This window comes from Lolium rigidum, chromosome 1 (assembly GCF_022539505.1).
Source record: "Lolium rigidum isolate FL_2022 chromosome 1, APGP_CSIRO_Lrig_0.1, whole genome shotgun sequence".
Classification (NCBI taxonomy): domain Eukaryota; kingdom Viridiplantae; phylum Streptophyta; class Magnoliopsida; order Poales; family Poaceae; genus Lolium; species Lolium rigidum.
This window is the reverse complement of record NC_061508.1, coordinates 361,461,996-361,474,823: the sequence shown is the minus strand read 5'-3', so window position 1 is coordinate 361,474,823 and position 12,828 is coordinate 361,461,996. Positions and strand designations below refer to the sequence as shown.

Genomic DNA, 12,828 nt, shown 5'->3' with positions numbered 1-12,828 from the left:
TCCCCAAACCCTAGCCGCCCCGCTCCTCCACTTCCCGCACGCTTAGCGAAGCTCCGCCGGACTTCTCCACCACCACCGACACCACGCCGTCGTGCTGTCGGATTCAAGAGGAGCTACTACTTCCGCCGCCCGCTGGAACGGGGAGGTGGACGTCGTCTTCATCAACAACCGAACGTGTGACCGAGTACGGAGGTGCTGCCCGTTCGTGGCGCCGGAACCGATCGTGATCAAGATCTTCTACGCGCTTTTGCAAGCGGCAAGTGAACGTCTACCGCAGCAACAAGAGCCTCCTCTTGTAGGCTTTGGAATCTCTTCAAGGGTGAGACTCGATACCCCCTCGTTGCTACCGTCTTCTAGATTGCATCTTGGCTTGGATTGCGTGTTCGCGGTAGGAAATTTTTTGTTTTCTATGCAACGTTATCCTACATGATGGCCTTTGCATCCTCCGACACAAAACTGAGGGATGAAAGGACCGACGCATGGTGGAAGACAATGTTCAAAAAGCAAGATTGGCGTACGAGTTTGAGAAAGAAAAGGTTGAAGACACCAAGTTGGAAGCCCAAGCTAGCATGATCAACGCGATGAACGAGTTGTCGCACATTTTATTGGCAAAGCTTTTTTTCGAAATGGGGGTCGACCCCGGCTTCTGCATCATCTTGGTGGTGGACTTGTTGGGCATGTATCTGTTGGCAAAGGCGTGGTACATGATGTATTGAGTACACATCGGCAAGGAGGTGACGGTTGCCCAAGCATCAACGACCGCATTGACGCCAATACCAACTTCAGCACCGCTGGTGATGAAAGAGCCGAAACTGATGGAGGTGCCACCACCATCCATTTGATCTATTTTTATTTTTTGAGCTGGATCCATTTTTTGATCTATGTTGACAACGATGTTTATGTTATTTTGGTAAGTGGTAGCCGGAAATTGAATTTCAATTTCATGGCGGTCATAATTTGTCGGCGCGGCCAGACCACCTGTCCGAAGTCCGAGCTCAGGGTGGACACGCCTTTCACTTTTGGCTAACGTAGCAGCGAACGGGAGAAGAGCGTGCAGTGCAGATGTAGCTAGCTGTACCTGAACGGATCGTCTTGCACGGTATCCTGTGACCGCCTCTCGCATTTGTACGCATGCCCAGCCGGTTATCTGCCTCTCTATCCCAGCAATCTATATTCACTGGACCCGAGTGATCTACAACGTTTGTAGCAGATTATATAGGAGTATCATCGATGAAGAGCAACTTGTGGTCAGGATTAGATCATTCAACACACTGTATACGTACCACGAATAATCCATAACGCTGTTGCAGAGTAGGAAAACACACGAAGAACAGCAGGAGTATGCATGTATTACACACGAATCGAGTCGAGCGTGAGCACGATCAAGATCACACGAACTTGGCGTGACAAAGAACAAACTGGAGAATCTACCAACCACCACCGGCTACAATACACATTTTTCCCATCACCTTTCCTTATTTATTATTTCAGAGATCTATACAGACGCCACCTTTCTTCCCTTTCTCCGGCCGGCCAGGACTACATGGAGCACTCGGCGGGGAGGCCCTGGGCGACGCGCTTCGGGTCGGTGCAGTAGTTGTAGATCATGTAGTTGCTCTGCACCCACCGCATGCGTTGTTGCCGCGTCAAGTCCAGTTCCTGGTTGTACCACTCGCCGGCCCCAGCACCGGCGGTACCGCCTGGGGCGGCTTCCTTGCCGATGGAGGCGCCGCAGCGCGTGCGGCCGCCGGCGACGATGACGCAGGCGTCGGCCTTGAAGGCGCGGTAGGAAGCGGAGAATGGTGCGTGGGACCAGTCCGTCTTGACGCGGCCGCCCTGCGTGGCCCAGTCGTCGGCGTTCCAGAGGCTGGAGTAGAGCCGCATGGGCTGGTTCTTGGGGAAGGCGATCCCCTTCCCCTCCAGGTTCCTGAAGTCCCTGATCGGCATGTCGTCCACCATCAAGCTGCATTTACAAATGGATCAGTCCACTATCGGGTTGGGGAAGCTATAGCTCTGACCGGCGATGAGCTAAAAAGCTTACATGATGTGCTTGGGATTCCAGAGGATGGAGTATGTGTGGAAGTCCTTGGTGGGATCGAACCAGAGGCGGAACTGCTGCTCCCGCTGGCCCTGTCCCTGCGTGAACACGTTGGTGTGCAGCGTGTACGGCTCACCAGTCTCGTTGCCCAGAAACTCGAAGTCGATCTCGTCGTGCGTCGCCCCCATCGACGACAGCTGCATATACACACCGAACCGAATTAGGCACACAGATCAATCAATCAACCAAAAGTGTAATCCCAGATCGAGAGAAGCAGAGAAATCAATGGGAGCTTGCGTGGGCGCTTACGTAGTATGCGGTGACGGTGCCGGCGGAGTTGCCTGCGACGAGCTTGAGCTGCATGTCGATCTTGCCGAAGAGGTACTCGTGCTTGGACTGGAACCCGGAGCCGGAGGTCTTGTCCAGCCCCAGCGTCAGGAGCTGCCCATTGTTCAGGATCTTTCCACGGCCGTCGCCCCACGTGATGTCGAACTCCTTGTCGAAGCTTGCCGCCGCCGCAACGGCACAAGACGCCAGCAGGATCGCCAGCACCGACACGGCCATGCGAGCCATCACTTCTTACCGTACCCAACTAGCTAGGAACAAGAAAACAACTAGAAGAAGATGAGTAGAGATCTAGCTCGATCGGAAGCTTGTGTTGTGTGAGTGGAATGAGAAGGGCGTGAGTGGGTTTATATAGGGGTTCCACGATAAGCTTTGCTTGCCGGATGGATGGTTCGGCGAATTGGAGGAGGAGCTTGGCAGAACGTTGTAATGCGCGTGAGTTGGCGCCAGAGGGGTGGGGAGACAGGGGTCTCGGCGCCTCTGTAGCGACCAGCGTCTTGATGGAAAATCAGAGGCCGGCCCGACACGGCCACGCCATACGCTCTCACGTACAGCAAGAGGACATTAAGGATCGATCGGGACGTGCAGCAAATTTCTGGATGCACCGGCAGAGGCTCTGAATTTTTGTGTGTCATTCGTCGTATCTATGGCTTTTGAGCTAATTTTATGTTATGTTTTGGATTTTATGCATGACCATGAAATAAACACGGGATGGATGGATGGTCGGTTGGTTCTTCGTGTGTGTATGTGGAGATTTAAGAATTGCGCACATGTATGCTTGTCCAGTGTTATAGGCCAAAACATCTAAAATGTTTAACAAACACCCTATGAAATTATATCCTATGATGAATCTAATGATGTTGCTTTGGTATTATAAATATTTATATTTGACTTGTGTTTTCATAGACCCCCAAATCTCAAACAGTGTAAACCTTTGAAGAGGTGCCTTTCTAAATGAAACACAAGAATGGCTCAGATTAAACGATACATGTTCGTGATTAGGAATAAGATGACTGAGATTAAATATTTATATTTTTGTGTATAAACTTGGTCAAACTTTAAAAACATTGACTTTTAACTAATCCGTAGACGCCTTATATTTTGGGACGGAGGGAGTACTACGATACCTCTTCAAAAATTTACACTATTTTAAAATTAGAGGGTCTATGGAAACACAAGCCTTAATATTTTCCTCAAAACTATTTTCTCAAAGATACAACACGTTTGATTTTTGCCCAAAATATAGACGCCCTATTTTGTGGAACGGGGGAGTAGTTAGGGATACAATAATATGCATCAATCAGGGTGTCCACCAATATCCACCCGTGTGACAAGAGTTTGGGAGCATTTTTTGTCCATGTATATTGCCCGGGTGGTACCTTTTGTTAAAGTTGTAGAACTCTAATATTTATTTTATTTTTATTATGATAATATTCATATCTATATATATAGAAGTAGAGACAGATTCGGAGTACAAGATGATCTTCAGAATCGTACTCTATCTATCTTTTTATTTAGACGAGGCCGCAACTATGGAAAAGGGACATTGCGGATATCAGAGTGTGGTTTCCAAGCCCGAATGTTAGAGGACGCGGTCATAAGTGAGACCACCAATTTTTCCAAAACTGGAGGAAGCCAACCAAGCACACAACAATTTTACCAGGACCGTGTACACAGTTCTAGCGGTCATCATAAATAGTGATGCTGGTTTGTATGTGCAGTCTTAGCCATTGGTAGCGGTCGATGCCGTCGTCGGTATCGTGTCTCCTTGCAGTAGTACTATCAGAGGCCGTTGGAGATGTATGTCCATCATGTGGACGATGTAGCGGAGCGGCGGTGGTGTTGACGAAGATGTTGATGAAGACCATGTTGAAGTATACCTTGGCGATGTAGTGCTGGTGATGATGTAGCAATAGGCATATAAATGTATGTCTCTTGAATGCATCGATGATGATGTTTATGCCTTTACTGTTGGAGAAGTCAACATAGTCGTGCTCCACACCGACTTAATTACCTGTGTATGATGTTGGTGTCACTTCTCCTCAATGGCTTGGCGACGATCTAGGCTCGTTGCTAGCCATAGTCGTACAATTTAGTGTTGTTTGGCTCTATGTAGTCTAGCTCAGTGACGTGCACATCTCGGTTTTGGTTAGAGCCGATTTATTGCACTAATTTCGTAAGAGGATTTTGGGTCGTTGATTTATGGATTTATTCGGTTTCTAAATTGGATATTTGATCCAAGGCCACGTGTCATCTCCCCAGATGAGAAGAGATGGATCCCCGGGGGCGGCGCACGATGCGGAAGTGGGGTGAGAAACCCTAATTTCGATGTCGTTTGACTAACCGCTCTCGTACCATGTCAAATTTGTAGAATCCTAGTATTTTTTCTTGTTGATTATGCTGATCCTCGTAGGTATATATAGAATTACAAAATGATCTCTAGAGTTCTAGCTAGTCTACCTCTAAGTCCTATATGTATTCTAACACCTTTAACTTGGGTGCAGGGCTTGGTACAAAGTTGACTCCATACTAGGGGCAGAGCTAAGCGTATGTCAGGGGGCCACGTCCCCCCAACTTTGGACCAATTAGTGAAGAATTTTGTTTGGGGATGGCTTGGATGCGGAAATAATTAGTGAAGTCTTTTGTTTGGCTTTCGAAGGTTGCTAGCGGAGGCGACAAGGGAGTTGGAAAAAAAGAGAAACCACTATGCGGCTTGGTTACATGTTTTGTTCACTAAAACCGAGTACACACCTCAATGTGAACTACGGTGCTACTACATGAGTTGGCCTAAAAAAACCTCAAGAACTCCCTCCATCCAGAAATAACACTATTTTTCTGTTCTGTTCTAATTCAAGTTTTCTAAAATTTGATGAACTTTATAAAAATTATAGCAGTGTTCATGATATGACTATGTGTCATGAATATTGCTACAGTTTTTCTATAAAATTGGTCAAACATATTTTTTTGAGTTAGTACAAAGTGGAAAATTGTATTTATTTTTAGACGGAGGTAGTACGTCGTCCAAGTTAAATACACAATAAGAGTAAACATATTTGGTACTACACCACCAGGTGACATGAGCATTAGGATGGCGAGCGGAGCGGAATGTGGGACACAGATTTTCTCTAATCATATGTTAATTTTGCTTTAACTCGGCACCTAATTTTGCTGTGTTTCTTGTTATGCGGGAGGGAAACCGGGTACTGCTTGCCACCCTAATGAGCACGGACAACTGGACAGTGGCTCAAACTTGCAATGATTTAGAGGATGATCACTGCGGGATAGGGACTATGGCGTGCTATCGCACCCGTGACATTGCACAGTGATTTTTTGCTAGTAATGAGAGCATCTCTACCGGTGCCTTCAAATAGACGCCGGCGGGGTTTTGACACAGTCGTATGGGGGCGCCGGCACTGCATCCTGTATTTGGAAGTGCTGCTCCCACACCGGCGTCTCCAAATTAGCAGCCTCGATATGATTTTTAGATAAACTAAATACTTTCTTGTAGTTTCATTTTCATGTTATTTAGGATTGAGGAATGAATAATGTTTTAGCAGAGCCTACCAGCTCGTCCCGCCGCCAACGGTGCTCCACCTCCTGCCTCCGTAGCCGCAGTTGCATCTCCTCCAAGCGCCGCCACTCGTAGACTTCATCCTGACGCTGCTGCTCCTCCCGCACTTCCCGCCACCGGACAAGCTCCTCCCATCACTGTTGTCGCGACTCGACAATCCGCTGCCGCCACACCGCCTCCTACTGCTGCCGCTCGTCCGCGACAAATGCATCTACGGTCTCTGCTAGCACCGCCTCCTCCCACGTCTCGTACTCTGCGAGCTGCGGATCCTCCTCCATGGAATCTACGGTCGTCGCTAGCGTGGCCTCCTCCCACGCATCGTACATTGTGGGTTTAGATTTTTGCATGACTGAAGTGAGAGGCGGGGAAGGAGGGGTTATATAGATCGGCGACGAGACGGGAAACCTCCCGCGCGGCATCGTGGCGGGAAATCTCCCGCACGGGCCCCTGGCGTCGCTGACAGCGTGGCCCCATCGCAAAACGCGATGCGCCGTCGTGCCCGATTCGCGCCCTTTGTGAAGGGGCCAGCACTGGATTACCGGCGCTTCTATTCGGTTCGAAAATGCGCTGGATTTTTTTTTTGGCGCGCCGGTATGAGCCCATTTTCGATGCCGCCCCCAAAATGCTATCGGGGATGCTATCGGAGGTGTCGGTGAAGAGGAAGAAGAAGTCGCAGGTGATTCCGGCAATAGTTCATCATCCAATCTTCCGTCGGGGCGAAGATCCATGACATTGGAGCCTAGAGACCCCGGTGGGCCCTATGGTGCGGCCACGGTATATGTTCGCATCATGGGCTTCATATTGAGCCTCCATGCTCTCCAGGTCTTGGTCTAGATAACAAACTTCAGGGGAAAAACCTCATTCCCTTTTAAGTTCGCGAAGGTTATTGAAAGTCAAAAATATGAAAAACTGGACTTCTTGTTTTCCAGAGTTAAAACCAAAATAAAGGGTATCTTTTGAACAATCTCTGAAATTAACAAGATAATAACTCATATTATGATGTAAATGTGATACTCCCTCCGTTCCTATATATATAAGCCATATAGTTTTTTGAGAAAAATTTCATAATATAAGATTTAGTGTGTTGCCCTATGATACGTCTCCGACGTATCGATAATTTCTTATGTTCCATGCCACATTATTGATGTTATCTACATGTTTTATGCACACTTTATGTCATATTCGTGCATTTTCTGGAACTAACCTATTAACAAGATGCCGAAGTGCCGATTCTTGTTTTCTGCTGTTTTTGGTTTCAGAAATCCTAGTAAGGAAATATTCTCGGAATTGGACGAAATCAACGCCCAGGGGCCTATTTTTCCACGGAGCTTCCAGAAGACCGAAGAACACACGAAGTAGGGCCACGAGGTGGCGACACCACGTGGCGGCGCGGCCCAAGGGGGCCCGCGCCGCCTATGGTGTGGCCCCCTCGTCTGGCCCCCGACTCTGCCCTTCCGCCTACTTAAAGCCTCCGTGACGAAAACCCCAATACCGAGAACCACGATACGGAAAACCTTCCAGAGACGCCGCCGCCGCCGATCCCATCTCGGGGGATCCAGGAGATCGCCTCCGGCACCCTGCCGGAGAGGGGATTCATCTCCCGGAGGACTCTACGCCGCCATGGTCGCCTCCGGTGTGATGTGTGAGTAGTCTACCCCTGGACTATGGGTCCATAGCGGTAGCTAGATGGTTGTCTTCTCCCCATTGTGCTATCATTGTCGGATCTTGTGAGCTGCCTATCATGATCAAGATCATCTATCCGTAATTCTATATGTTGCGTTTGTTGGGATCCGATGAATAGAGAATACTTGTTATGTTGATTATCAAAGTTATGCTTATGTGTTGTTTATGATCTTGCATGCTCTCCGTTACTAGTAGATGCTCTGGCCAAGTAGATGCTTGTAACTCCAAGAGGGAGTACTTATGCTCGATAGTGGGTTCATGCCTGCATTGACACCGGGACAGTGACGAAAGTTCTAAGGTTGTGTTGTGCTGTTGCCACTAGGGATAAAACATTTGATGCTATGTCTAAGGATGTAGTTGTTGATTACATTACGCACCATACTTAATGCAATTGTCTGTTGCTTTGCAACTTAATACTGGAGGGGGTTCGGATGATAACCTGAAGGTGGACTTTTTAGGCATAGATGCAGTTGGATGGCGGTCTATGTACTTTGTCGTAATGCCCAATTAAATCTCACTATACTCATCATGATATGTATGTGCATTGTCATGCTCTCTTTATTTGTCAATTGCCCAACTGTAATTTGTTCACCCAACATGCTGTTCGTCTTATGGGAGAGACACCTCTAGTGAACTGTGGACCCCGGTCCAATTCTCTTTACTCGAAATACAATCTATCGCAATACTTGTTCTACTTGTTTTCTCGCAAACAATCATCTTCCACACAATACGGTTAATCCTTTGTTACAGCAAGCCGGTGAGATTGACAACCTCACTCGTTTCGTTGGGGCAAAGTACTTTGGTTGTGTTGTGCAGGTTCCACGTTGGCGCCGGAATCCCTGGTGTTGCGCCGCACTACATCTCGCCGCCATCAACCTTCAACGTGCTTCTTGGCTCCTCCTGGTTCGATAAACCTTGGTTTCTTTCCGAGGGAAAACTTGCTGCTGTGCGCATCATACCTTCCTCTTGGGGTTGCCCAACGAACGTGTGAAATACACGCCATCAAGCTCTTTTTACTGGCGCCGTTGCCGGGGAGATCAAGACACGCTGCAAGGGGAGTCTCCACTTCTCAATCTCTTTACTTTGTTTTTGTCTTGCTTAGTTTTATTTACTACTTTGTTTGCTGCACTAAATCAAAATACAAAAAAATTAGTTGCTAGTTTTACTTTATTTGCTATCTTGTTTGCTATATCAAAAACGCAAAAAAATTAGTTACTTGTTTTACTTTACTTAATATCATGCATGTTTTTATTTCACTAGTTAAGCATAATGGAAAACAACAAAAATATGAGAGATCTTTATGAACTTTATCTTGAATTAGGACATGATGTGTTTGAAGAGAGAATTAAAAAACCCATGGAACTTTATATGCATGCTAATGGGAATGTTATTACTATGGATGCTTTGAACACCATTGTTGCTAATGCTATGGAAAATTCTAAGCTTGGGGAAGCTGGCTCGATGAGCATGATCTTTTTAGTCCCCCAAGCATTGAGGAGAAAATTTTCTTTTATGATTACAATATGCCTCCTATATATGATGATAGCCACTTTGTTGAATTTGCTCCCACTACAACTAATAAAATTGATTATGCTTATGTGGAGAGTAATAATTTTATGCATGAGACTCATGATAAGAATGCTTTATGTGATAGTTATATTGTTGAGTTTGCTCATGATGCTACTGAAAATTATTATGAGAGAGGAAAATATGGTTGTAGAAATTTTCATGTTACTAAAACACCTCTCTATGTGCTGAAATTTTTGAAGCTACACTTGTTTTATCTTCCTATGCTTGTTACTTTGTTCTTCATGAACTTGTTTATTTACAAGATTCCTTTTCATAGGAAGCATGTTAGGCTTAAATGTGTTTTGAATTTGCCTCTTGATGCTCTCTTTTGCTTCAAATACTATTTCTTGCGAGTGCATCATCAAAACTGCTGAGCCCATCTTAATGGCTATAAAGAAAGAACTTCTTGGAAGATAACCCATGTGTTATTTTGCTACAGTACTTTGTTTTTATTTTGTGTCTTGGAAGTTGTTTACTACTGTAGCAACCTCTCCTTATCTTAGTTTTGTGTTTTGTTGTGCCAAGTTAAGCCGTTGATAGAAAAGTAAGTACTAGATTTGGATTACTGCACAGTTCCAGATTTCTTTGCTGTCACGAATCTGGGCAAAACCTCCCTGTAGGTAACTCAGAAAATTATGCCAATTTACGTGCATGATCCTCAGATATGTATGCAACTTTCATTCAATTTGAGCATTTTCATTTGAGCAAGTCTGGTGCCATTTTAAAATTCGTCAATACGAACTGTTCTGTTTTGACAGATTCTGCCTTTTATTTCGCATTGCCTCTTTCGCTATGTTGGATGAATTTCTTTGATCCACTAATGTCCAGTAGCATTATGCAATGTCCAGAAGTGTTAAGAATGATTGTGTCACCTCTGAATATGTCAATTTATATTGTGCACTAACCCTCTAATGAGTTGTTTCGAGTTTGGTGTGGAGGAAGTTTTCAAGGATCAAGAGAGGAGTATGATGCAACATGATCAAGGAGAGTGAAAGCTCTAAGCTTGGGGATGCACCCGGTGGTTCACCCCTGCATATATCAAGAAGACTCAAGTGTCTAAGCTTGGGGATGCCCAAGGCATCCCCTTCTTCATCGACAACATTATCAGGTTCCTCCCCTGAAACTATATTTTTATTCCATCACATCTTATGTGCTTTTTCTTGGAGCGTCGGTTTGTTTTTGTTTTTGTTTTGTTTGAATAAAATGGATCCTAGCATTCACTTTGTGGGAGAGATACACGCTCCGCTGTAGCATATGGACAAGTATGTCCTTGGTTTCTACTCATAGTATTCATGGCGAAGTTTCTCCTTCGTTAAACTGTTATATGGTTGGAATTGGAAAATGATACATGTAGTAATTGCTATAAATGTCTTGGGTAATGTGATACTTGGCAATTGTTGTGCTCATGTTTAAGCTCTTGCATCATATGCTTTGCACCCATTAATGAAGAAATACATAGAGCATGCTAAAATTTGGTTTGCATATTTGGTTTCTCTAAGGTCTAGATAATTTCTAGTATTGAGTTTGAACAACAAGGAAGACGGTGTAGAGTCTTATAATGTTTTCAATATGTCTTTTATGTGAGTTTTGCTGCACCGGTTCATCCTTGTGTTTGTTTCAAATAAGCCTTGCTAGCCTAAACCATTGTATCGAGAGGGAATACTTCTCATGCATCCAAAATACTTGAGCCAACCACTATGCCATTTGTGTCCACCATACCTACCTACTACATGGTATTTTCCAGCCATTCCAAAGTAAATTGCTTGAGTGCTACCTTTAAAATTCCATCATTCACCTTTGCAATATATAGCTCATGGGACAAATAGCTTAAAAACTATTGTGGTATTGAATATGTAATTATGCACTTTATCTCTTATTAAGTTGCTTGTTGTGCGATAACCATGTTTACTCGGGGAACGCCATCAACAATTCATTGTTGAATTTCATGTGAGTTGCTATGCATGTTCGTCTTGTCCGAAGTAAGGGCGATCTACACCGAGTTGAATGGTTTGAGCATGCATATTGTGAGAGAAGAACATTGGGCCGCTAACTAAAGCCATGTTTCATGGTGGAAGTTTCAGTTTTGGACAAACATCCTCAAATCTCTAATGAGAAAAGAATTAATTGTTGTTGAATGCTTAAGCATTAAAAGAGGAGTCCATTATCTCGTTGTCTATGTTGTCCCGGTATGGATGTCTAAGTTGAGAATAATCAAAAGCGAGAAATCCAAATGCGAGCTTTCTCCTTAGACCTTTGTACAGGCGGCATAGAGGTACCCCTTTGTGATACTTGGTTAAAGCATATGTATTGCGGTGATAATCCAGGTAGTCCAAGCTAATTAGGACAAGGTGCGGGCACTATTGGTACACTATGCATGAGGCTTGCAACTTATAAGATATAATTTACATGATGCATATGCTTTATTACTACCGTTGACAAAATTGTTTCATGTTTTCAAAATCAAAGCTCTAGCACAAATATAGCAATCGATGCTTTTCCTCTGAGAGGACCATTCTTTTACTTTCAATGTTGAGTCAGTTCACCTATTTCTCTCCACCTCAAGAAGCAAACACTTGTGTGAACTGTGCATTGATTCCTACATACTTGCTTATTGCACTTATTATATTACTCTATGTTGACAATATCCATGAGATATACATGTTACAAGTTGAAAGCAACTGCTGAAACTTAATCTTCTTTTGTGTTGCTTCAATACCTTTACTTTGAATTATTGCTTTATGAGTTAACTCTTATGCAAGACTTATTGATGCTTGTCTTGAAGTGCTATTCATGAAAAGTCTTTGCTTTATGATTCATTTGTTTACTCATGTCATACACATTGTTTTGATCGCTGCATTCACTACATATGCTTTACAAATAGTATGATCAAGATTATGATGGCATGTCACTCCAGAAATTATCTGTGTTATCGTTTTACTCGCTCGGGACGAGCAGAACTAAGCTTGGGGATGCTGATACGTCTCCGACGTATCGATAATTTCTTATGTTCCATGCCACATTATTGATGTTATCTACATGTTTTATGCACACTTTATGTCATATTCGTGCATTTTCCGGAACTAACCTATTAACAAGATGCCGAAGTGCCAGCTTGCTGTTTTCGCTGTTTTTGGTTTCGAAATCCTAGTAAGGAAATATTCTCGGAATTGGACGAAATCAACGCCCGGGGGCCTATTTTTCCACGGAGCTTCCAGAAGACCGAAGAACACACGAAGTAGGGCCACGAGGTGGCGACACCACGTGGCGGCGCGGCCCAAGGGGGGCCCGCGCCGCCCTATGGTGTGGCCCCCTCGTCTGGCCCCCGACTCTGCCCTTCCGCCTACTTAAAGCCTCCGTGACGAAACCCCCAGTACCGAGAACCACGATACGGAAAACCTTCCAGAGACGCCGCCGCCGCCGATCCCATCTCGGGGATCCAGGAGATCGCCTCCGGCACCCTCGCCGGAGAGGGGATTCATCTCCCGGAGGACTCTACGCCGCCATGGTCGCCTCCGGTGTGATGTGTGAGTAGTCTACCCCTGGACTATGGGTCCATAGCAGTAGCTAGATGGTTGTCTTCTCCCCATTGTGCTATCATTGTCGGATCTTGTGAGCTGCCTAT

At 45.2% G+C, this 12,828-nt stretch overlaps 1 protein-coding gene across 1 annotated transcript; it reads right to left on the bottom strand.

Moving 5' to 3' along the window:
* Positions 1 to 1,280: 1,280 nt before the first annotated feature.
* Positions 1,281 to 2,747, bottom strand: LOC124703007 (probable xyloglucan endotransglucosylase/hydrolase protein 23). The gene is made up of 3 exons (XM_047235214.1): positions 2,348 to 2,747; positions 2,042 to 2,235; positions 1,281 to 1,963 (listed from the first exon to the last, which is right to left on the bottom strand). Exons 1-3 carry the CDS (start codon positions 2,609 to 2,611, stop codon positions 1,540 to 1,542), a joined length of 882 nt encoding a protein of 293 aa, XP_047091170.1. The 5' UTR covers positions 2,612 to 2,747; the 3' UTR covers positions 1,281 to 1,539.
* Positions 2,748 to 12,828: the final 10,081 nt, after the last annotated feature.